At 37.4% G+C, this 26,685-nt stretch overlaps 1 protein-coding gene across 1 annotated transcript in view; it reads left to right on the plus strand.

The window, feature by feature from the left end:
• LOC136858139 (uncharacterized) overlaps positions 1 to 17,010 on the plus strand; it is a 138,189-nt gene extending 121,179 nt beyond the window's left edge. Inside the window, exons 6-8 of the mRNA XM_067137464.2 lie at positions 4,782 to 4,970; positions 11,996 to 12,136; positions 15,139 to 17,010. Of these exons, the coding sequence (XP_066993565.2) occupies positions 4,782 to 4,970; positions 11,996 to 12,136; positions 15,139 to 15,285 (477 nt within the window). The 3' untranslated portion in view covers positions 15,286 to 17,010. The remainder of the gene's footprint in view (positions 1 to 4,781; positions 4,971 to 11,995; positions 12,137 to 15,138) is intronic.
• The last annotated feature ends 9,675 nt before the right edge of the window (positions 17,011 to 26,685 follow it).

Here is a 26,685-nt window from a genome sequence, read left to right on the forward strand (position 1 = left end):
CAGCTATCGAGCTCGGTGGACTAGTTCTCACGCATCATTGATTTGTCGTAAAGAATACATTCTAAACATTTTTAAATATTTTTGTATTTATTAAAGAAAGCAAAAAACAAACTGTCAAGGACTGAGTCATTACTTCCCATGTTGCTTTTAAGGAAGTGTTGTAAACAGTAAATAGTATTGAATAAACGTCCGTGAAAAAAAACCCGCTTCAAGTAAATTAAAATATACATATGTTTTCAAAACATTTTAAGCAAGCCTCGGAACTATGGGAGTAACGGAGTTCCAGTCCCATTTGACAGGTGAGGGACTCCTTGGATAGAACTTGGCGAACGAAATGGAATTCGATGGGGAGTTATCAATATTAATGAGGCTTATGGAAGAAAGAAAGTAGAACTGGCTGAGTCAGCAAAGAGGATGCATCTGGATGTACTAGGAGTAAGTGATATTCGGGTAAGGGGAGATAACGAGGAAGAGATGGGGGCTTATAAAGTGTACCTGATGGGAATTAAAAAGGGAAGGGCAAAGTGTGGGGTAGCGCTGTTTGTCAGGAATACTACTGCACGCAACATACTTTCTTTTAGGCACATAAATGAGCGAATGATGTGAGTAGATTTGTCAGTTGGGGGAATTAGGACAAGAATTGTGTCCGTGTATTCACCATGTGAGGGTGCAGATGAGGATGAAGTTGACAAGTCTGAGTGGCATCGTAGACAGCAAGGATAGGATAGTGCTAATGGGTGATTTCAATGCGAGAGTTGGAAATAGAACTGAAGGATACGAAAGGGTGATTGGTAAATGTGGAGAAGATATGGAAGCTAATGGTAATGGGAAACGTTTGCTCGACTTCTGTGCTAGTATGTGTTTAGCAGTAACGAATACATTCTTCAAGCACAAGGCTATTCACCGCTACACATGGGAGGCTAGGAGTGCGAGATCCATAATAAACTATATCTTAACCGACTTTGAATCCAGAAAGTCGGTTAGGAATGTACGGGTTTTTCGGGGTTTTCGATGATACAGCCCACTATGGGGCATACAGGGATGCTGTAGTAGAAACGGCAAGGGAACGCCTAGGAGCGAGTGTGTGTAAGATAGGAAAAAGCGAACACCTTGATGGAATGATGAAGTGAGAGCAGCATGTAAACGTAAAAAGAAGGCTTATCAGAAATAGCTCCAAACAAGGGCCGATGCAGACAGGGAATTGTACGTAGATGAAAGAAACAGAGCGAAACAAATAGTTTTTAAATCCAAAAAGAAATCATGGGAATATTTTGGTAATAACCTGGAAAGACTAGGTCAAGCAGCAGGGAAACCTTTCCGGACAGTAATGAAGAATCTTAGGAAGGGAGGGAAAAGGGAAATTAACAGTGTTTTGGGTAATTCAGGTGAACTCATAATAGATCCCAGGGAATCACTGGAGAGGTGGAGGGAATATTTTGAACATCTCCTCAATGTAAAAGGAAATCATCCTGGTGATGTTGCGAACAGCCAAGCTCATGGGGAGGAGGAAAATTATGTTTGTGAAATGATGCTTGAGGAAGTAGAAAGGATGGTAAATAAACGCCATTGTGATAAATCAGCAGAAATAGGTGAAATTAGACGTGAAATGGTGAAGTATAGTGGGAAAGCAGGGATGAAATGACTTCATAGAGTAGTAAGATTAGCATGGAGTGTTGGCAAGGTACCTTCAAATTGGACAAAGGCAGTAATTGCACCTATATATAAGCAAGGGAACAGGAAGGATTGCAACAACTATCGAGGTACCAGGCAAAGTATTCACTGGCATCTTGGAAGGGAGCGTGCGATCAGTGGTTGAGAGAAAGTTGGATGAAAACCAGTGTGGTTTCAGACCACAGAGAGGCTGTCAGGATCATATTTTCAGTATGCGCCAGGTAATTGAAAAATGTTACGAGGGGAATAGATAGTTATTTTTACGTTTCGTAGATCTACAGAAAGTATATGACAGGGTACCGAGGGAAAATATGTTCGCCATATTGGGGGACTATGAAATTAAGGGTAGATTATTAAGATCAATCAAAGGCATTTATGTTGACAATTGGTCTGCAGTGAGAATTGATGATAGAATGAGTTCTTGGTTCAGGGTACTTACAGGGGTTAGACAAGGCTGTAATATTTCACTTTGCTGTTCGTAGTTTACATGGATCATCTGCTGGAAGGTATAAAATGGCAGGGAGGGATTCAGTTAGGTGGAAATGTAGTAAGCAGTTTGGCCTATGCTGACGACTTGGTCTTAATGGCAGACTGTGCCGAAATCCTGCAGTGTAATATCTTGGAACTTGAAAATAGGTGCAATGAGTATGCTATGAAAATTAGCCTTTCGTAGACTAAATTGACGTCAGTAGGTATGATATTAAACAGAATTTAATGTCAGGGTGATGATACAAAGCTCGAACAGGTAGAAAATTTTAAGTATTTAGGTTGTATGTTCTCCCAGGATGGTAATATAGTAAGTGAGATTGAATCAAGGTGTCGTAAAGCTAATGCAGTGAACTCGCAGTTGCGATAAACAGTGTTCTGTAAGAAGGAAGTCAACTCCCGGATGAAACTGTCTTTACATCGGTCTGTTTTCAGACCAATTTTGCTTTACGGGAGCGGAAGCTGGGTGGACTCAGGATATATTATTCATATGTTAGAAGTAACAGACATGAAAGTAGCGAGAATGATTGCTGGTACAAACAATTGGGAGCAATGGTAGGAGGGTACTCGAAATGAGGAGATAAAGACTGTTAGGAATGAACACGATGGATGAAGCTGTGTTCATAACCCGGCTTCGGTGGTGGGGTCATGTGAAATGGATGGAGGGGGATAAGTTACCTAGGAGAATAATGGAGTCTGCTATGGAGGGTAAGAGAAGTAGAAGGAGACCAAGACGCGATGGTTAGAATCAGTTTCTAACGATTTAAAGATAAGAGGTGTAGAACTAAATGAGGCAACATCAGTAGTTGCAAATAAGAGGATTGCAGCGACGATTAGTAAATTCACAGAGGCTTGCAGACTGAACGCTGAAAGGCATAACGGTCTATAATGATAATGTATGTATGTATGTATGTATGTATGTATGTATGTATGTATGTATGTATTCCATAAGTAATTGATAGTAAGGTTTATACAAATCTTATATACATAAACACGTTTCGTTATCATCTTTTACCCTTCGTACGGATGTGTGGAAAGGGGGATGGGTCGTACTGTAATATTCTACGGCCTTTTTTTTTTTTTTTTTTCTGTGAGAAATGTTTATTTTAATAAGCTTACCATTGTTGCTCTCCGACTACCTGCTACTTTGGTAGATGAACACGGGAGAACTCGTGACAGATTTATTTTACTCTAGCATTAACCCGCGGCTCCGCCCCTGTCGACAAAGTTTTACGATTCCAAGAGATTGTGTCCTTCGAGCTCGTGAAATATCACTAAATGGAACACAAAATTGTATGAAATAGATTTGAATAAACTTAGGGTAAACTTATACAAGTATCAGAAATGTTCTTCTTGTACCTAGCGCAGGCTTTTTACTGCTAACAAACATAAAAACGGCTGTTGTGGGTGACTATTTAAAGACAGGTATGTGATCCTGCGGACTTTGCTTGTATTCTTACGCATATAGTTCGCGGATATATTTGACGGATCTCAATCCGAGAAATGCGTGTGGCATAATTTTCTTCGAGTTGTTTCACAGAGACCGTTACTGTTCGGCTTACTTCCCTTCACAAACGGAAATCGTCCCCGGAGATCCTCTCTAGGCAACAGCGAAAGTCTCATAAAGTCTGTCCAGAGGTTCTCGAGTTATAACCGAATACAGTAACTTACATTCACACTACCTTGCATAGGCTACGTACATACATGCAATAAATAAATACGTACATACATACATACATGCATACATACATACACAGAAAGGCCGAGTTTTTTTTGTAGAGATATGCGAACTACAGCAGGTTAACTGTAATTCTGGAGTCACCCGCTACGTTTACTACAACCTACTACTCATATCTCCCTGATGATGTTGGTGATACCTGGGCTAGCTCTACAGCTTTGGGGTGTCCTTTCAAGGAGAACTACAGTACAGTACCTATGGTCTGCCCGCTAGCAAGCCCTTCCTGTTTGAGAAAGTCGAATTAAATCTGCGGGATCATGACATCGCAGCACCGTATTGACATACTTGGAGTCGTTTCATTCAAGGGCTAGAAACCATTCATGCAATTCATACAATTGATAAGAATTTAATTCACTTAATGCAAGGACATTTACAGTACGCAGCCGCAGTGAGAAGGTTTCGGGTGAAATTTAATCCTTAAGACGTTCACATTTTCGGCTTTTTCATCATAGAATAATTTTGTTTTCTTAATACGACAATTTTGGACATGTCTCCTTCTGCAAAGCCGTTGTGCCTTCCTCGATCGATTTTGAAATTGTGACAGACAGCGTTAAGGAACCTTTAAATGGCGGAGGCTTTGGTTGGTATCAGACGGTGGGCTTAAGGCCTGCCCAGTGAATTTGGTGATGGTTTGTGTTTGGGGCCAGAATTAAATATTCAGTTAGTCATCATTTGTATACACCGTTACACATACAAGTCTGCTCATCATAAACTATATCACAAAGACATCTAAGTTAAGGATAAACTCTAGACATTTAAATCTCTCTTATCCTCTCAGAAGAACATAGAATTTTAAACAATATCGAGTGGTTGATAATTACAGTTAATTCATAATAGAATACCTCCTAAACTAAATATGACTTATAGTATCCTTTTGTTGTTACAGATCATCAAAGGTCTGAAGTACAACCAGTGTGTGGACTGGTGGTCGTTCGGAGTGCTACTGTTCGAGATGCTGGTCGGTGTATCGCCTTTCAACGGCTGTGATGAGGACGACTTGTTCTGGTCCATCTGTAATGAACAACCACACTACCCACGTTTCCTGTCCCGCGAGGCTAACTCCATCCTAACTATGGTAGGTTACGTTATTTACCTCATACCAACATCTCCAATGACGTCTATACTGTTATCCTTTCTTGCATGTCAGAGCCTTCGTATGACCATAGATAACGTTCCAGAATAAACCGTCCTGATCAACCGCAGAGCGTATCGGAAGAGCCTGGCTTAGAAAGTCGTATTTTCCTCTCCCGTATACAACACACAGGGACAGGTGTATTATGTTTTCTGCTTTATTTGGGAACGATAGAAAATATAACGAACAGAAACACAACAAAATTCACTAAAAACAGATATGACTTGTGACTTTATGGTCACGCTAGTCCTTAATCATCATCAATAAAATCAATCATTCACCACTGATCTGCATTTAGGGCAGTCGCCCAGGTTGCAGATTCCCTGTCTGTTTTTACCTAGTTTTTCTTAAATAATTGTGAAGAATTTAGAAATGTAATGAACATCTCCCTTGGTAAATTATTCCAATCCGTAACTTCTCTTCATATAAACGAATATTTACCCCAATTTGTCCTCTTGAATTCCAACTTTATCTTCATATTGCGATCTATCCTACTTTTCAAACGTATTCGTCTGCTAATGTCATTCCATGCCATCTCTCCACTAACAGGTCGGAACATACCACCTAATCGAGCAGCTCGTCTCATTTCCCCCCAAGTCTGCTCAGCCCAAACTTTGCAACATTTTCGTAATGCTACTCTTTTGTCTCGAAATCACCCAGAAAAATCGAGCTACTTAATGAAGTATATATTTAGGAAACAAAACGCACTTGCGCATACGAACATTATTTCGTCTACCTCTTGTATTTCCAAATTTACGGTCCATTTTACGTTCTTTCACGTGCTATTTGGTGTGATAAGCCTCAATGTATGGCCACACAGTTCTACATCACACTTCCTGCACTGAGTGTGTCCTACACTGGAACAGAATTCTCTGGCGTACCACCCCTTTTATTTATCATAACAGGTTCAATATAGTAATCCTTCCAGTCAAACCTGACATACGGAACACGATCACAAGATTTTCAAGCCGAAGGATGCCCTGGACATTTATGTAGCATATATTTTGGTACCTGCTGAAAGTACCTTTCGTTCGAAGTTCAGCTACGAAATATCTGTTCCACTTATTTCTATTAAAACAGTGTGAATACAAGAGAATATGAACCACCACCACGTTTCCTCTAACTGCAACATGATATATTCCCACATTTGCATCCATCTGATTGCTCCTTCCCATGTAGTATGTATGTCAAGTGCTCAGCCATTTATTTGTTATATTTTGTGATGAAATTTGGTCGGCCGACTTTCATATTTTTTTCATCCTCAGACTGTGAATAGCGGTCGGCTTCTGTTATTGGTTTTATCCCGTTCGCTCTTGACTACTGTTGCAGTAGTACTGTCCATACAACTAGCCACTAACATTACACTGTTGTTGATGACAGCGATATCATATGTTCTCCTCCTAGCTTCCTTCAAGATTACTGGATTCTTCACTGAACAATCTTCAGGAATGCGCTTTGGCTTAATTGAGCCTCAACATTCGCATCCCAACTTCTTCAGCTGTAACAGATGAGGAATTCCGGTGAGAAGATTGTCAAAGTAAAAGCATGGCCGCAGACATCTGGTTCTTTTTTTTTTTTAAGGGAATTTATCTGCAATGTGTTACTCTAGAGCATACTAACTTCATCTCACCCTCGTGTGCTGAATCTCCATCATCATCAAATCAAATCTCCAGCTCAATGATTAATGGTTAGCATGCTGGCCTTTGGTCCAAGTCCAAGGGGGTCCCGGGTTTGATTCTCTGCTGGGTCTAGGATTTTAATTTTCATTGTTTAATTCCTATGACTCAGGGGCTGAAGTGTTTATGCCGTCTTCAACATTAGAATTCATCTTTGGTAGGACCCATCCTCAAAGACGTGCATGATGCCTATAAGGTGTCAGCTAGAAAAACCTGCACCAGGCCTCTCCTGAGGCCACACATTATTATTATTATTAAATTTACTCAACCATGGCATTCATCCCGCTTTCGTTGTTAGTTGACACCATTGGAATGTCGAATTTGGTATACAGGATGCCTAGATGGTACCACTCGGAAAGTCTGCAAGCTGTGGTCATACATTATTATTATTATTATTATTATTATTATTATTATTATTATTATTATTATTATTATTATTATGTTCACGTTTAGGATTTGTATTACCTTTCTTAAGTGAATATTTTAGATTTCTTTATTGTGACGTTGATGGATAGTTTACGAACTTTGTAGACTTAGAAATATTGTTATGTGGTTATGAGTATAATTTTAATTTTTTAATTTGAGATTATTTAGTTTTGCGTTAAACTATTTCCTTGTGCCACCCCAGACTGTCCGAGGAAGTAGTTGGATCCTTCCAAACAAATAATAATAGTAAGTTATAACCAGAGTCTGGAAGTTAGATAAAATGTTGGGTTTTTTTTAATTTGGGTGTTTATATCAAAGTGCCAAATAGAGACAAACATATTTCTGAACATTTCGGGATGGCAGGATCAGTCTTTATTTTGCCTTTTTTGCCTGTTTCAGATTCCGGTGCCCTTTTTTTGCCTCTTTTGAGTTGTGGATATTTTCTGCTGTTATTTATTTATTAAAATGAAACAATGGAAAGAAAAAGAAAATATGATTCCAATGTACTGTGTTAATAATAGAGAAGACAATTTCATATTAATATATAAAAGTATATTTACATAAACGATATTTTAATATTAGACAAATCCCTCCTGAAAACACTCCACAAGCTAAATAATCGAGAGAGTTGCCAGGTCCCGTTCCTGCTGTATAAGATTAAGTGGTGATGGTGACTATTGTTTTAAGAGAAATAACAACTTGGTAACAATCCTCTGATGACAGTAAACAGAAGGAAAATGGAAGAGGTTTGACACTTCGAAAAATGAAGTTAAGAAAGGAAAGGGCCACGAACGGCCCTAAGGTCCGAAAACCTAATAGTGTTGGAGTCGGAAAAGAACAAGAGTTGACCAAGTGAGTTCGGGTATGAAAGATAAAAGAGAGGAGCCTGACACATACAAGTGGAAGCAACGGCATACTCAGCTAGAGGAACTGTAGTCGCTAACCCACACTCCCAAGTTGAGAGCCCCTGTTCCTCCTTTTTAGTCGCCTCTGACGATTGGCAGGGGATACCGTTGATGTTGTTCTATCACTCCCACGCATAGGGGAACGTAAGATTAAGTAGTAAAACGGGATGCAGATGAGCATTACGTAGCTTACATTAAACCATCTTTTTTTTTTTTTGCTAGTTGCTTTACGTCGCACCGAAACAGATAGGTCTTATGGCGACGATGGGACAGGAAAGGGCTAGGAGTGGGAAGGAAGCGGCCGTGGCCTGAATTAAGATACAGCCCCAGCATTTGTCTGGTGTGAAAATGGGAAACCACGGAAAACCATTTCCAGGGCTGCCGACAGTGGGGTTCGAACGTACTATCTCCCGAATACTGGATACTGGCCACACTTAAGCGACTGCAGCTATCGAGCTAGGTCTTTATTATTTTAGGGCATATTTTTGTCATTATAAATGCCTATTTTAATTATTTTACTGCCTATGTCGTAAATTTTAATTGCTCATTTTCCTGCCTATTTTAGCCAAAATAAATGCCTGAACTTCCGGGCTCTAGTTATAACTGCATATATTTACGCATCACGCTATAGATATGATGTACACGATTCCAACTGTCACTTGGACTGTCGCCAATCAGCTTAGGGACCCCAAAAACTATGGAATCACTGTTCTCGGTCATTTTGGACATTTCCTTATTCACTCCTTCCGAATCCTCATACCAATGGGGGCTGAACTTGGACTTAACGGCATTCAGAGTGTCGCAATTCATCTCAGCGACTCCAAGAACTATTGATTCGAGACTAATATCGGTCGTTTTCGATTTTTTTTTTTTACATGCCATTCCCTCCTCTAGAGGTGCTAGGGATATCTTAACCCCCAGTATTTTTTTCCAGATAATAAGTCATATGTCTACGAAGTCTGCTTGATAGCTATGCTGTAACATCCATCCATCCATAATCTCGGTCATTTTGGACATTTTCTTTATCACCCGTTCCCAACCACCTATGCCGATACAGGTTGAGTGTCGCTATTCATCTCAGTGACCCCAAAAACTATGGATTCTACATTAATATAGGTCGTCTTCTATTATTTTTATATTTCACCCAATTTCACCCCTGCCCTTCGCGTTATTACTGGTGTCTTACCCCCACAATAGGTTTTTTTTCGTATAGTAAGTAATGTGTATACCTCGGATTTTTAGGTGGTAATAGGTTAGAATGCAAAGAAATTTGGTTTGTAGGAAGTATGATGCAACCCGTTGTTCCACAGTGTAGGAAGAGTAGCATAAATTCAAGGAGTTTGATAGGCTGTACCCCTAATATCTATGCAAATCTCATAGCATAACCGTTGTACAGTGGAGGGTATACTTGTTACTGGCTTAAGTAAGTTTGCATTCTAACCTATCAGCACCTAATAATCCGGACTCTAGTAATGTGTGTACCAAGTTTTGTTGAGAGCTATTCTGGAACATACACACATGCATTTATTATCTCAGCCATTTTGGACAAATTTTTTTCATATCTTCTCAATTAACATGCTGATGGAGGGTCAATTTGGACTTAAACAGCATTCAGAGTATAACAGTTCATCTCAGGAAACCCAGAAAACCAAGGATTCGACACTAATATTGGTAATTTTCGAATATTTTTACATGTTACCCCCTCCTCATCCCCGTACCAAGGGATGCTAGCGGTTTATTACCCCTTACAGTATTTTTGTTTAAGTTAGTAATTTATATGTGTACAATGTTCATTTAAGAGGTATACTCAGGGCCAAATTTGCAACGCCTTTGGTCCCGAATAATGTTGCGCCCCCTTCCTTAAATTTGATCAAACAAAATTGCAATTACTGTACTATTATTTTTATATAACGAATAAAATAATACAGTAGAATGCCTCCAAGGTAAAATATCAGACATTAATACCTTTAAACGAAATAACGTATGGCTCTTAGTGCCGGGAGATCCCAGGACGGGTTTGGCTTGCCAAGTGCAGGTCTTTTGATTTGACGCCCGTAGGCGACCTGTGCGTCGTGATGAGGATGAAATGATGATGAAGACAGCACATACACCCAGCCCCCGTGCCAGGGAAATTAACCAGTGATGGTTAAAATTCCCGGGACGCCTGAGACCAAATGCCAGCACGCTAACCATTTAGCCATGGAGCCGGACGTACCTTTAAATAATAAGGCACTACATTACAGTGGTGAAACCGGAATGCCTATATGCAAGTGAATGCCTGAGGTACCGGTACTAGAAAGGAGAATCATGAGAAAAATCTTAGGTCCTATGAAAACAACAGAAGTATAGAAATTAATATCTAATGATGAAATATATAGGAACATAGAAAACATAACAGAAACCATAAGAAAAAAAGAGATTACAACTTTTTGGAAATATTTACAGAATAGATTATTCCAGAGTAACAAAAAGAATTTTCAAGTACCTTTGGGACAAAAAGGCAACAACTAGCTGGATTCAAGAAGTAAAGAAAGATTTAGAAAGAAATAATATAAGAGAAGAAGAAACTATGGACATAGAGATTTTTAGAAAGAGGGTAGTATGGAAGGATTCCAAGGAAGATTGAGCAAGAAATTTGGTGCGAAGTGGTCCGACGACAGAAAGAAACAGCATAGTGAAAGGATGAAAGAACATTGGAAGGAACGGAAGAGAAAAAAACAAAGTATGAAGAATTGAATTGAAATTGGCACGTGGTCCTTAGCAGCCCTCATCGGAAATAATAATAATAATAATAATAATAATAATAATAATAATAATAATAATATAATATAATATAATATAATATAATATAATATAATATAATATAATATAATATAATATAATATAATATAATATAATATAATATAATATAATATAATATAATATAATATAATATAATATAATATAATATAATATAATATAATAATACAGCTCTGGGTATACTAAAAATACATACCTGCATCCATAATCTCAGTCATTTGAACATTCTTTTTCTCCCCTTCTCAACATCCATTCCAACTGGGGCTGATCTATGACTTAAACACATTCAGAGACTACAGTAATAGTTCATCTCGGCGACTCCAAAAACTATGGATTTGACACTAGCACACGTCGTATTTTGTTAATTTTAGGCCTACATTTTAACTCCAGCCCTAGAAATGGAAGTGCTAGGGGCGTCATGCCCCCACAGACTTTTTTCCAAATAGTAAGTCATATGTGTACCAAGTTTGGTTGAGAGCTATGCTGGACCATACAACCATACACACATTCATCCATAATCTTGGTCATTTAGGACATTTTCACTTTCACCCCCTCTCACGCCCGTGTCAATGGACTTAAATGACATCTGGAGTGTCACTATTAATCTCAGTGCCCCGACAACTATGGATTCTATGTTAATATTGGCCGTTTTTTTTTATTTTTATACTTCACCCCCCCCCCTCCCTTTCCACCTCTGTCCAGAGGGGTGCTATGGTTGGTTTAGTCACACAGTATTTTTTTTTTGAGATGGTAAGTGATATGTGTCCCGGTCTAGAAAGCCAAGAATAACGGCCGACAGGATTCGTCGTGCTGACCACATGACACCTCGTAATCTGCAGGCCTTCGGGCTGAGCAGCAGTCGCTTGATAGGCCAAGGCCCTTCAGAGTTCTAGTGCCATGGGGTTAGGGGATAGTAAGTGATTCGTGTACCAAGTTTGGTTGACAGTTATGCTGGAACATACACACATACATCCAACTGTATCTCCATGCCTTCTCCAAATATACCTATTTCTGAATTAGTATATTTTACATTTTTAAAGCTTGTATATATAGCCTGTATGTCCGACAAAAACAGCATGATATACATTCTAATTCAGCAATACGTAATTTCAGCTACTTTAAATATCACTTCTTATCATATTCTCTGTTTCTGTGTGTCCAGTTGTTGGAGAAAGATGCATCAAAACGTCTGGGTACGCCTTTTAACAACACTGGAGATGTGGCCGACCACCCCTTCTTCAGAAGTATTGACTGGATAGCTCTGGAACATAGAGAATTGGATCCGCCCTTCAAGCCAAGAGTGGTGAGTAAACATCTCTACCTCTGAACATTCGTAAACTAGATTTGTAATGTGGCAAATATAGTTAACAAAACCTTTCTCACTTTTCCTTAAGAAAGGCTTAAGGAAGGCTATTGTAAAAGTTTCACAAACTCACTGTAGTTAATCTCAGTATAGCAGTTGTCCTTCTGTTCTCTTCTTCTTCTTAATCTGTTTACGCTCCAGGGTCGGTTTTTCCCTCGGACTCAGCGAGGAATCCCACCTTTGCCCTTAAGGCGGTAACGTCCTGGAACGTGAGACAATGGGTCGGGGTATACAGCTGGGGAGGATGACCAGTACCTCACCCAGGCGGCCTCACCTGCTATGCTGAACAGGGGCCTTGTGGGGGGATGGGAAGATTGGAAGGGATAGGGAAGGAAGCGGCCATAGCTTTAGTTAGGTACCATCCCGGCATTTTCCTGGAGGAGAAGTGGGAAACCACGGGAAAACACTTCCAGGATGGCTGAGGTGGGAATCGAACCCACCTCTGTTCAGTTGACCTCCCGAGGCTGAGTGGACCCCATTCCAGCCCTCGTACCACTTTTCAAAAATGTCGTGGCAGAGCCGGGAATCGAACTGGACCTCCGGGGGTGGCAGCTAATCACACTAACCACCCTTCTGTTCTCAAGATAGTATTTTCAGTCTTAGCTGAGACCATTCATATTTGAATATGTTTGAATATAGCAGCTTCAAGTTGTTGGCTTCAAAAACATCAAAGAACTCATGCTGGATATAATTCCAATAACCTGGCATCTCTTAACATCTATAGGAACTTATTAAATGAAACGAAATTAAATTATTAAATTATTAATCCCTCTGTAAGAGTGAGTTGACACTGGTATCATCCCACAATTAGAGATTTCTTCAATCCTAAGATAAAGCATGGCTAGGACTAGATCATTGTGCCAACCAGGGTCTCCAAGAGAATTTTCTCGCCCCTATGCAACAGTTTCCATGGGCCCCTCCCATTCCTCTGCCTGCCATTTAATAACTTAGCCCACTTAACAGCAACAGCAACCAATCCATTCAGACTCATACACTTTGTACCGTACATCATTCCTTATTTCATTAGCCTATTTGCTACATAGTCAATGACACACACTTAAGAATTTTAAGTAAAAAGTTTATATTATACCTCTGTAAATATGATGAGTCCACCTCTGTGGTGTGGTTAGTGTGATAAGCTGCCACCCCCGGAGGTCTGGGTTCGGTTCCCAGCTTTACCACAAAATTTGAAAAATGGTATGAGGACTAGAAAGGGGTCCGCTCAGCCTTGGGAGGTCAACTGAGTAGAGAGAGTTCGATTCCCAACTCAGCCATCCTCAAAGTGGTTTTCCATGGCTTCCCACTTTTTCTCCAGGCAAATGCCAGGATGGTACCTAACTTGAGACCACAGCCGCTGCCTTCCCTCTTCCAATCTCCCCGTTCCCCACAAGACCTCTGTTCAGCATAGCATGTGAGGCCACCTCTGTGAGGTACTGGTCCTCTTTCTCAGTTGTATCTGCTATCAAATGTCTCATGCTCCAGGACACTATCCTTGAAGTGATAGAGGTGGGATTCCTCACTGCGTCCAGGCCAAAAAGTAACCCTGGAGTGCAAATGGATTAAATAAATACTGTAATAATAATGATGAACAGCAGTACCGTATGTTTAATTATACAAATAGCTATTTAATTTACACAGAATAAACAAATTCTTAAATTCCTGAATGCTCCAGCACTAGAAGTATCAAAGAAGCTTACAGTTGCTATCAAGGCATTCACTAGGAATAGCTTTCACATCTCGCACTCATTCTTCACACCTCAGGTCAATTATAATGTATCTATTACCAACTTACAGCAACCATCCCAGCTGTACTGTTTTATTCTATGACTTTCTTTTTTCTGGAACCATGTGTTCTTATCAGCAAGTTATTCCTTAAGCACAGATCAAGGAAAAGTTCTCCTTCCACGTTCCTTGCCGCATATCCAAAAGGCCTCACAGTCCCTTCATATTCAGTTGTATCTACTTCTATCTGGGCATTACAGTCACCCATTAGTAACAGGTTCTCCTCATTTATGCTGTCCTCTTCTTGCTGGAGGAAGTTCAGCTTTTTTCTTTACAAACAACCCTGCTGAGGGGCATAGACCTACGCAACTGTTAGATATACTCCTTTCAACCACACTTTCACTTTAATAATCCCTTCATTAATGAGAATAGTATCAGAAATGCAGTCAATGTCCCTGTGAAGAACAATGCCAACTCCATCTGTTGCTTCTATCTTATTTCTGCAGCAGTACAGTTTGCATCCGTCATTTAGTAGTTTTGTGTTGTATCCCTTCCACTTCAATTCACTTAGACCTAAGATGTTAATGTTTTTTGAAGTACATAAAGAGTTTATACAAAAGTCAAATGATAATCTAGATTCTTCACTGGTTCACCTTCTGCGACTTGCAACTACAAATATTGAAGTGGACATCCAATCTCTAGTAAATACTGCAGATTGGCTCCAATTTTGATACTGAACATTGATAACTTACTGTGAATAAGTTTAAGAAGTTTTATGTTTTCTTTTTTTTTATTATTATTCATTAATATATAAGTTATTTTAGTGAAATAAATTTGAATTATCTGATTTTAATTTGAAATGCAACTGTTTCCCTGCCTGCTGCGTAGGCATTAACTGTAGAGAATCAGATGTAGCTAAAATGGTCACAATCTTCTTTTAATGGAATAATTGTACAGTCTTGGAAAAACTGATTGTACATAATGTAAGCAAAATAATTTACTGTTTTTAACTTTTATTTGTTATTCTGTTCTTGATTTATTAATCATTTGTAATTTTTTTAAATCTAATAGTTTTTGTACCCCTCCCCTTACTTCCTTGATACTGTTGTGACCCTCTGGCCTTTTGAAGTTTGAAACTCCTGGGTTTAAACTGGCAAATGTCTTTTGGTTGTTAATATTATTTTCATATAATGTAATTAAAAATTATTCCATGTTTTCAGAAACATCCACTGGATGTGCAGTACTTTGACAAGGCTTTCACAGCAGAGAAGGCTATACTCACACCAATTGACAAGAGTATTCTGCAGTCTATGGACCAGACTCAGTTTCAAGGCTTCAGCTACACTAACCCCAATGCTACCGACTGAGGAGGAACAACGTAATCAACAGATCCGTCCAAAGCATTTCTGGTGGTTCAGTGTGCCATCTTCAGAGGAGCATGCAGCTCTTCATTGATTTTATAACACTGCCGTTGACAAGCGGGATTAGGTTAAAGCTTCCCATGAAGAAAATTATGCTAGCTTTTTAACAATCACTTTTCAGAGTGCAAAGGCTTACTTTATTACAGTAGTTCTGAACATGTAACAGTTCTACTGACAAAAATAGATGCAAATATTTAATGAGAAAAGGGAAGAATATTGCTACAGGAGTAACCATGAGAGGTGGAGTGCCACTGTGGTAAATGAGGCCATTTTGCAAGACGTGACTATGTGTTGAGTGCTTTTGTAATGTTTAAGTTATCTATTAGGGCACAATTTTGTGACTGCTTGGAGAGGTACTAGACACTCTTCTCCTTCTATCAGGCATTTGTTGTCTCTTATTATATGCTAGCAGCCAGTAAATAACAGTGATATACCAAGCTGCAGTTACCAAGTGATAGCATTGTATTTAAAATGTGAAGAATCACAAAAATAATTAGCCAAACATTGATAGCTTTCACTATACCAGTACTACAAACAAAAATAATAGAGAAGATTTAAACAGCAGTTCCTCTAATCGGGTCATTCAGTGTGTGAGAATACAAGAAGGAATTATGTCCGGAAAATTGATGGAAAGAGCCTTGATAATTAATATGAACTGTTTCTGAAACAAAGAGAAAATAACAATGAGGCAATTCAGAGGCAAAAATGTTTTCTTCCATCATTTATTTGTTTTCTATTACCGAGTTTCTTGTTAGCAGCATATACATCTTTAAAAAGTTCAAAAGCAAAATACATTTCAAACTATTGACTTAGCATGGAAGAAAACAATAAATTAAGCATGAAAATTTAGTATTCTCAGGAGTTTTCTCCCAAGAGAAACTGATAGTGAGCTTTTCACACAATGCATGATGATCGTTAGGGAACTCACTCATAAATGCTCATTGCAGACGTTATGGGAACTGTGAGTTAGATATTGCAAGTGTTGAGCAGTGTGCTGCAAAACGTATTAGGTTAGACAAAGTACAGATAGCAAATGACCAGACAACCTACATAGATGAGTCGGTAAGAGAAAATAGAGCAGTAATTGTGCCGTTGAACTGTTAGACTTCAGTCCTCATGGTTGAACAGACTTCCACTCACATTGATCTCCAGTGGTTCAACATGCCCTGATCTGAGTCCTAAGTTGTTTATTTCAAGCAGTTTTGAATTTTCTGCATGAACTAAAACTAGCTTTCATTCTCTATGCTATGCAAGTTTAATTATTAATCATTTTTGTATGATAGAAAAAGAGATAATTACTCATTTTGAAACAAGAAGTACTCTAGTGGTTGCCAATGTGTGTTTTCTGAACAAAGAGTGAATGGGGAAGAAACTGAATGGACATTAGTGAAGATCATTTGAAGTGGACTGCATTTCTGACATAGTACGTCACTTTTCAGAATCACAGAATTATCTGTTTGGAGATTAGTTCTGTCACTATGTGCAAGGACACTAGAAATTCGGTATACATTTTAAAAGTAAGATTAAATCTTGTATTTGTTTTATTAACGCTTTATATGTCCTGTAGAATGGTTTTGTCTGTCTACAGGAATATGTATTGACTGCAACCAGATAAAGTTGTTCACATCAATGCTCGATATGCAAATTATACGATTCTATGTTATTAAATAATTTGTTTTGGAATTGATACCTACCACTTTCCCTTATAAACCTTGTACTCAGAAGTCACTTCCTTCAATTTATTGTTTCTGTCCAGGCAGCGGTATATCCAATGACCCACACAGGTAACTGTGGTTTGAATCTTGGTTAATGCAGAAGGGATTTTTTAAAATAAAGTCATGTCACCGCAGTTCAGCTTCAATCAAATATCATCAATACGGACCAAAAATGATATTTATTACATGTAAAGTTCAGCTTCCATGTAAAACTGGAGGACTTGGCTATAATTATATCAAAAGTCACATTAAACTACAAATTAGCTTGGTCTTTTTTTCTGTATTTTCTCTGAATGAAAAGGAGGTGAAAAAAGAAAGAAGGAGACAGCAAGAATGTGTCTTCAGAATATTATTTTCAAACAGTTAATAGTGAATTTTAGGTATGATGTTGGAGCGGTCAATCTAAAAAAAAATTTTAAAAAAAGCCATTAATAATCTTGTAATGTCTGGTCAAAATCCATTGAAAAAGTATGAGAAACTACTGTTATGAACACTAGAAAAAAATGTTTGAAATTTAGGCTAAAAGATTTTGTTTTCCATATTTAGATTTGGTATACAAAAATTACTTTCTATATGTTATCCCAATTAACTTCTGAATGCTACATTCTGTTTCAACGACCGTAACACCTGAACAAAATATAAAATTTGTTCGTTTGTCTACTATGTACACTTCCCAACACTAAAAGTGATCAGCTGAAAATATTTACATTAAGCACATTAGTACAAGAACGATTAAAAGGAAGGAGCATGTTATCATACAGATTTCATGGCTAGTTAGCAATGCTGGTTCGTGGTATAATTTACAGGTTGACCAAAAATGTGGCTTCCAATTGTGATAGCTAAATAAAATTCAGGAAACTCAATCGTCAAAAATTACCAGTGTTTCACCCCAGTGAATGGTGTGCTGGATGGCCAGTGCCTTGGGAAGGTGTGGTGTCCAACTGACGAGCCCATGCTGCACTGGGGCAAAACACTGGATTTTTTTTTGACAATTAAGTTTCCTGAATTTTATTTAGCTATCTCAATCGCAAGCCATATTTTTGGTCATGCTAGCCCGGGAGGGAATATACAGCAAGTGGAGATGCAATTCTCCCCTAGTACGTAAGCACTACATTGTACTTATCACATGTATATATTGCAGTGGTGTCATCGGCCAGAGAGAGAGCGTAACCCTCTAGGTGGTCCGCCCCAACACTTCAGGGTGGGGAATGAAAGCATTTGAACAATAACGGAGGTCAGTTAGACTGTATCGCGATTGACCTGGCAAAAATGAGTGCAATTGGACTTGACAAAAGAGTGACTGAATGGGTGGCTCTGTTTCTTATTTAGTATTAAAAACTTCATTTTTTGTCCGTATGGACTCAAGATTTTACAATGCTTAGTAAAGCTAAAGGTTCCACCTATTCAATACGTTATCGTAATGGTCTATTTAGAACATCACATATTTATTTAACTTATCATAAAATACATCTTTGGGACCGGTTTCGGCAATCCACTATGCCATCATCAGCCATTGAGTTTTTTATAGCAAGGAACATTCAAAAATTTAAAAATATGCAATAGCAAGTCCTATTCTTACATGAAAAACATTAAAAATATAGCTAAATAGCATAGGCCCATTGTACTATACAAATAACATGTCTTTTTTTGAAAAATACATAAAATCATAAATAATAAGACATTCAATAATATAGCCTTCTGGGCCAGATTTATAGATGATACATTTATAATAATGGATCAACGCACTACCGACGCCCCTTCCACCTTAATACATCTCAACAACATCGATAATGATATAAAATTCACAATAGAATCTGAAAGCAATAAAACCCTAATTTTTTTAGATCTAACCATTACCAGGCGCCCATCCTCTTTTGAATACAAAGTCTACAGAAAACCGACACATACAGCCACGACCATCAAACACGATTCTGAACATCCTCCTAGTCATAAAAGAGCTACATACAATAATTTAATACAGAGAGCATTTAATATACCCATGTCCAATATAGAACGTAAAAAAGAACTCAACACTATACGCAAAATCGCATCTTATAATGGCTACAACAAATGTTTTATAGAACGCATAATAAATAAATTTAAACATCAACCCAATACTAAATTACAAAAAGAAACACCCAAAACAAAAACATATGCTACTTTTACTTTTAACTCTGACATTTTCCGTTTAACCAATATTTTTAAAAAAAGAAATGTCAATATTGCCTTCAAAACCAATAATAGAAATTTAGATATTTTTTACAACTCCAAATCGGTTAATATACAAAACCCATTCGATAGATCAGGTGTATATAGGTTTCACTGCAACGACTGTACCAGTGTATACCTTGGACAGACTGGGAGATCATTTCATATCAGATACAATGAACATGTCAATGCCATAAAATATAGAAAATTTTCGGCAATAGGTCAGCACATACAGGAATACAAACACAATTTTTACGGTATCAACAAGGACTTGGACATCATCGAAACAATAAATAAAGGCCCACTCCTAGACCTAACAGAGCAATGTTCCATTACTTTAGATCAATATTACAATCCCAATTACAATTTAAATGATATTTCGGAAAAACCTACAATTTTATTTGACATGCTTATTTCATTGATTAACAGTTTAAAAATTCCTAAAAATCAATCTATATATATAAAGTAGCTTGTCCTGACTGACTGACTGACTGATTCATCATCGCCGAGCCAAAACTACTGGACATAAAGAAATGAAATTTTGGGGATATATTCATATTAAGATGTAGGTGCTCGCTAAGAGAGGAGTTTTGGATATTCCGTCGCTAAAGGGGTGAAAAGGGGGGTGAAATTTTAAAACGAGTGTGTCTATATCTCAAAACTTTAAAAGTTTACACATGTGAAAATTGGTATTTAGAATCTTCTTTAAAAATAAGGAAACACGCGTATTTTTTTGTTTTCAGAAAATCCCAATAGGAGGGGTGAAAAAGGGTGAAGAAGGGTGAAAAAGGGGTTGAATGCCTTTAATCAGGATACCGGTACTTATATCTAAGAAACTGAAGATATTACAGACCTCAAAATTGGTACTTTTGATCTCTTTCAAAAATAAAGAAACACATATCTTTTTGTTTTTGGAAAATTTAATTAATGCGAGGGTGAAAAGGGGGGTGAATGTTTAAAATGAGTGCATCTATATCTCAAAAGTTTTAAAGTTTAGAGATGTAAAAATTGGTATTTAGAATCTTCATTAATAATAAAGGAACAAGTATTTTTTGTTTTCGGAAAGTCCCAATAAGAGGGGAGAAAGGGGGTGAAAAAGTGGTAGAATGCCTTTAAAGAGAATGCTTATATCTTAGAAACTGAAGATATTACAGACCTGAAAATTGGTGTTTGTGATCTCCTTTAAAAATAAAGACACGCGTATTTTTTGTTTTTAGAAAATCCAAATAATGGTGGGGGGTAAAAGGGGGATGATTTTTTTAATATGAGTGTATCTATACCTCAAAACTTTTAAAGCTTATAGATGTAAACGTTGGTATTTATAATGCCCTTTAAAAATAAAGAAACACGTATTTTTTGTTTTTGGAAAATCCAATTAATCGGAGGGTAAAAAAGGGGTGAATTTTTAAAATGAGTGAATCTATATCTCCAAACTTTTAAAGTTTACAGATGTAAAAATTGGTATTTAGAATCTTCATTGAACATAAAGAAACACGTATTTTTTTGTTTTCGGAAAATCGCAATAGGAGGAGTGAAAATGGGTGAAAAAGTGGTTGAATGCCTTTAATGAGGCTACTTGTAACTCAGAAACTTAAGATATTACAGACCTAAAAATTGGTGTTTGGGATCTTCTTTAAAAGTAAAGAAACACGTATTTTTTCGTTTTTGAAAAAATCCAAATATTGGGGGGTGAAAAGGGAGGTGAATTTTTTAAAATGAGTGTGTCTACATCTTAAAACTTTAAAATTTACAGATGTAAAATTGGTACTTAGAATCTCCTCTAAAAATAAAGGAACACGTATTTTTTTGTTTCCTTAAATCGCAATAGGAGGGGTTTAAAACGGTGAAAAATGGGTTGAATGCCTTTAATGAGTATACATATAACTCAGAAACGAAAGATATTACAGAACTGAAAATTTGTATATGGGATCTCCTTTAAAAATAAAGAAACACGTATTTTTTAGTTTTTGGAAAATCCAATTAATGGCGGTTAAACAGGAGTGACAAATTGGGGTGAATTTTTTAAAAGACTATATCTACAGAATATCTTGGAAACGTAAAATGTTACAGACGTAAAAGTGGGTGTTTGGAATCTTCTGTAAATGTAAAGAAACATAGGTGATTTGTCTTTGGAAACTCCACTTAAGGGGAACTCAAAAGGGGTGAAATTTTAAAATGAGAATTTTTACAGTATATCTCAAAAAACTTAACATGTTACAGAAGTGAAAAATGGTATTTTTTATCTCTATTAAACATAAAGAAACGTGTATTTTTAGTTTTCGGTAATTCCACTTGGGTGGAGGGGGGGTAAAAGTGACTGAAAATGGTGTTGAATTTTTTTAATTAGGCTACTGATATCTCAAAAATGAAGATGTTACAGACGTGAAATTTGATATTTGCAATCTTCTTTAAAAGTAAAGAAACATGTAATTATTTTTATGGCGATACTTATATCTCAAAGCTGAAGGTAATAGACGTGAACATTGGTGTTTGGAATCTCCCTTAAACATAAAGAAACAAGCCTTCTTTAATTTTTTCTTGGAGGGGGGGAGGGAGGTGGCGGTAAATAAACTTAACGGCGGTGGGGTGTAGAAGGAGGTGAGACCAATTGATTTTACTGTTATTAATGTACTTATAAGGATCCTCCGTTGCTCAGGCGGCAGCGCGCCGGCCCCTCACAGCTGGGTTCCGTGGTTCAAATCCCGGTCACTCCATGTGTCATTCGTGCTGGACAAAACGGAGGTGGGACAGGTTTTTCTCCGGATACTCCGGTTTTTCTGTCATCAGCCATTCCAGCAACACATAATAATAATAATAATAATAATAATAATAATAATGTTCCTGACCGTCGTCAAATGTGCGGACCGCGCTGGAAAGGGCTCCTGAACGGGTAATGACTAAGAATGCAGCCCGGCCGCGGGTTCAGTGCTGCCAAGGCACCCAATATGACACCACGCCGGATCTCCTGAAGGATTTTATCCATATTAAAAATGATTATAGGAAAAGATGGCACAGATTTACGGACCCAACTGACCGGGAGGAATACCTGAGCCTAACCCGGGAAGTACGAAATCGATTGCTGAAAAGGAAGATTGAAAAATGGGAGGAAACGTGCCGTAAAATAATAGAAAACGAATCAGATCGGGAATTTAGGTGGATTCTCGCAGAAAACGAGTCAGATCGCGAATTTCGGAGGATTATATATCTAAAACAATAAGCATTCAATCATAAATTTCAGTATAATACCGTAGCGAAGCACGGGTATCTTGCTAGTCAGTATATAAAATATTACGTAGCGCGCTAGCCTACTATCCCCGGCAAAGCCCACGCCCCCCTGACACACAGGCACACGCGAACGCAACCTCTCCTGCGTCCCCTTCCCCTACATAATACGCCCCGCCTTACAGCTGAGCCGGCTGGTTGGCGTTAGACATTCAGCAGTTGCTTCTCACTCTTTCTACGCGCTGTTACATTCAACCTGAGGTGAGTTTCACATCTTCAATTCTTTTCTATAGTACCGCGTATCGTTCTCAATAACTCATACTCATTTCACTATTTCCTCTTTTAGGTCCGTACTGGTTCGAGATTAACACTATTTACGGCCCATTTCCATCTGGCACATAAAATAATATTCAAGATCTTAACCATAGTTTCGGCCTCAGCCACACAGTTATTTACATTGGAAAATACTAGAAGCAAGGTTCAAATACTCAAACAAGAAAAAACACATCAGAATCTGCTACTCCTTACATAATCCAACAGACTGTTGTGTCAATAAGTTTTAAGGAAGAAGAACCTGTATTATTATCTAAAACAGTACAAGTCGCATATTGTGAGGAACTAAGAAACTGTGTTTAAAAAATGACAGAGGTTTTTATAGAAACATTCATCAATTTTATAGAAAATTTCCTGTGTATCAACTATATCAAACCATAGACTTTTTAAGCACCTAAAAACAATTCTAGACGCACCAAATAATACTATATTTTTTAACAAGACATGTTACTTGTATAACATAAAAAAAGGTTAATACTAACTAGCCAAGTTTTAATATTTTCCATGTAAAATAGGACTTGTTGTTTTAAAACTGTGGTTAAATGGCAAAAAGTAGATTTTTTTATCAATTTTACATGATTCTATTGTACATAAGCTACACCAAATCATAGACTTTGCCAATTATATATAAATAATTTTAGATGCACTAAATAATATTGTATTTTTCAAAAAAGACATGTTATTTGTATAGTACAATGGGCCTATGCTATTTAGCTATATTTTTAATGTTTTTCATGTAAGAATAGAACTTGCTATTGCATATTTTTAAATTTTTGAATGTTCCTTGCTATAAAAAACTCAATGGCTGATGATGGCATAGTGGATTGCCGAAACCGGTCCCAAAGATGTATTTTATGATAAGTTAAATAAATATGTGATGTTCTAAATAGACCATTACGATAACGTATTGAATAGGTGGAACCTTTAGCTTTACTAAGCATTGTAAAAAAAAAAAGGCTCTGTTTCTAGAAAATAGAGACTTAGAGTAGGTGAAGCTTTATCGGTCCCTGTAATAATTAAGAGCGGAATTCCTCAGGAAGTAATAGATGGTATTAGTGATCACGAAGCTGTTTTTGTCGTAGTTAAAAATAAATGTGAAAGAAAGGAAGGTATTAAAATTAGGACTATTAGGCAGTACCATATGGCTGATAAAACAGGCATGAGGGAGTTTTAAAAATGTAACTATGATCGGTGGAAAATGGTAAATAAAAATGTAAACAGACTCTGGGATGGGTTTAAAGCAATTGTCGAGGAATGTGAAAATAGGTTTGTACCTTTAAAGGTGGTAAGGAATGGTAAATATCCACTATATTATAACGGAGAAGTAAAGAGACTAAGAAGGAGGTGCAGACTGGAACAAAATAGTGTTAGAAATGGTTATGGAAGTAAGGAGAAATTGAAGGAACTTACTATTATCTGCGCACTTTTTAGTGATAGATTTTTGTACTCGTTGGAGAAGTAAGAAGGGTTCCGTTAATACTGCCAACTGAATGGAGATGAAATCTGAATTGAATCGATAATATGATCGATCGATATGAATTTTATAAACCTTTATTATTTTAAGCAAACAACTGTGTCACACACACAATATATAATACTATATAACATTTCCCATTGCGAAACGTGTTCCTAGCATGAATTCTATAGTTTGGCTTTGCTGTGTAAACAACAACAGTACGAGTACTTAAAGTGTACGCCAGATGTCGCACAGCGATGATAAGCGATTCTTAGTTTGTGTTTCAAAGGTTGCCAATACGAATCTCGAAGATAACCGAAGTCGACCACTTCAGCACTAGGGTGTAAATCAATCACTAAAAAGAGCGCAGATAATAGTTAATTGAGTCTAGCAAAGAAGTCAGCTAAGGATAACATGATGGCAGCATAATTAGTGGTCATACAAATTTTAGTGAAAAATAGAAGGGTATGTATAGGAAAGGCAGAAACAGGTTCAAAGGAGGACATTCCAGGAATCATTAATGAACAAGGGGAGTGTGTATGCAAGGATCTTCAAAGTGTATGCAAGGATCTTCAAAAGGCAGAAGTATTCAGTCACCAGTATGAAAAGATTGTTGTTTACAAGGATAATGTCCAGATAGGGGATGTGAGTAATACTAAAGAAGTATTCAAATTTACCTATGATGACAATGACATTTACAGTAAGATACAAAAGTTGAAAACTAGAAAAGCAGCTGGAACTGATAAGATTTCTGGGGATATACTAAAGGCAATGGGTTGGGATATAGTACCATATCTGATATACTTATTTGATTATTGTTTGGTTGAAGGAGCTATACCAAATGAATGGAGAGTTGCTATACTAGCCCCTGTGTATAAAGGAAAGTGTGATAGACATAAAGCTAAAAATTACAGGACAGTAAGTTTGACATGCATTGCATGTAAGCTTTGGGAAAGCATTCTTTCTGATTATATTAGACATGTTTGTGAAATTAATAACTGGTTTGATAAAAGGCAACTTGGGTTTAGGAACGGTTATTCCACTGAAGCTCAGCTTGTAGGATTTCAGTAAGATATAGCAGATAAATTGGATTCAGGAGGCCGAATGGACTGCATTGCGATTGACCTATCTAAGGCATTTGATAGGGTAGATCATTGAAGACTACTGGCAAAAATGAGTGCTATTGGACTAGAAAAAGGAGTGACTGAATGGGTGGCTATATTTCTAGAAAATAGAATTCAGAAAATCAGAGTAGGCAAAGCTTTATCTGACCCTGTAATAACTAAGAGGGGAATTCCTCAAGGCACTATATTTGGACCTTTATGTTTTCTTATATATATCAATGGTATGTGTAAAGAAGTGGAATCAGAGATAAGGCTGTTTGCAGATGGTGTTATTCTATACAGAGTAATAAATAAGTTACAAGATTGTGAGTGGCTGCAGGGTGACCTCAATAGTGTTCTGAGATGGACGGAAGGCAATGGTATGATGATAAACAGGGTTAAAAGTCAGGTTGTGAGTTTCACAAATAGGAAAAGTCCTCTCAGTTTTAATTACTGTATTGATGGGGTGAAAGTTACTTTTGGGGATCATTGTAAGTACCTAGGTGTTAATATAAGAAAATACCTTCATTGGGGTGATCACATAAATATGATTGTTAATGAAGGGTACAGATCTCTGCACATGGTTATGAGGGTATTTAAGGGTTGTAGTAAGGATGTAAAGGAGAGGGCATATAAGTCTCTGATAATACCCCAACTAGAGTATGGTTCCAGTGTATGGGACCCTCATCAGGATTACTTGATTCAAGAACTGGAAAAAATCCACAGAAAAGCAGCTCGATTTGTTCTGGGTGATTTCTGACAAAATAGTAGCGTTACAAAAATGTTGCAAGGTTTGGACTGGGAAGACTTGGGAGAAAGGAGGCGAGCTGCTCGATTAAGTGGTATGTAATGAAGTAAAATAAATAATAAAGTTTAATTATTCCACCTATTCAATACATAAAAAGAGATGTTAATAAAGAATTAAATCTGTAAATAAAACTATAGGGACATATTTCGCCCATTAATTAACGGCATCTTCAGCCTAATCTCAATCTGAAAGTTAATTAATTAGGTACCTGATTTTAATTAAAATACATAAGAATATGAAGATGATGTTGGAAATGTGTTTCAAATGGTGAGCGAAATGGTTGACAATAGTTTTGGTATTCTTAAAATGAAACCTTAATAAAGTCTAATATACAAATAGTCGTAAATTTATGAATGTCCTTGTTTAAAAATTGGTAACAAATTGTATACTGGTAGTTTTTTAAGAACGTAAATTTTGTAAAGAGACGTCTCGGTTGCTCACTTCAAGTGAGGTTTGAAATAAATTGTTACATTGAAACAGGTAAAGCGGGGCCTTTTGTTG

Source organism: Anabrus simplex, chromosome 1 (assembly GCF_040414725.1).
Source record: "Anabrus simplex isolate iqAnaSimp1 chromosome 1, ASM4041472v1, whole genome shotgun sequence".
NCBI classification, from domain to species: Eukaryota; Metazoa; Arthropoda; class Insecta; order Orthoptera; family Tettigoniidae; genus Anabrus; species Anabrus simplex.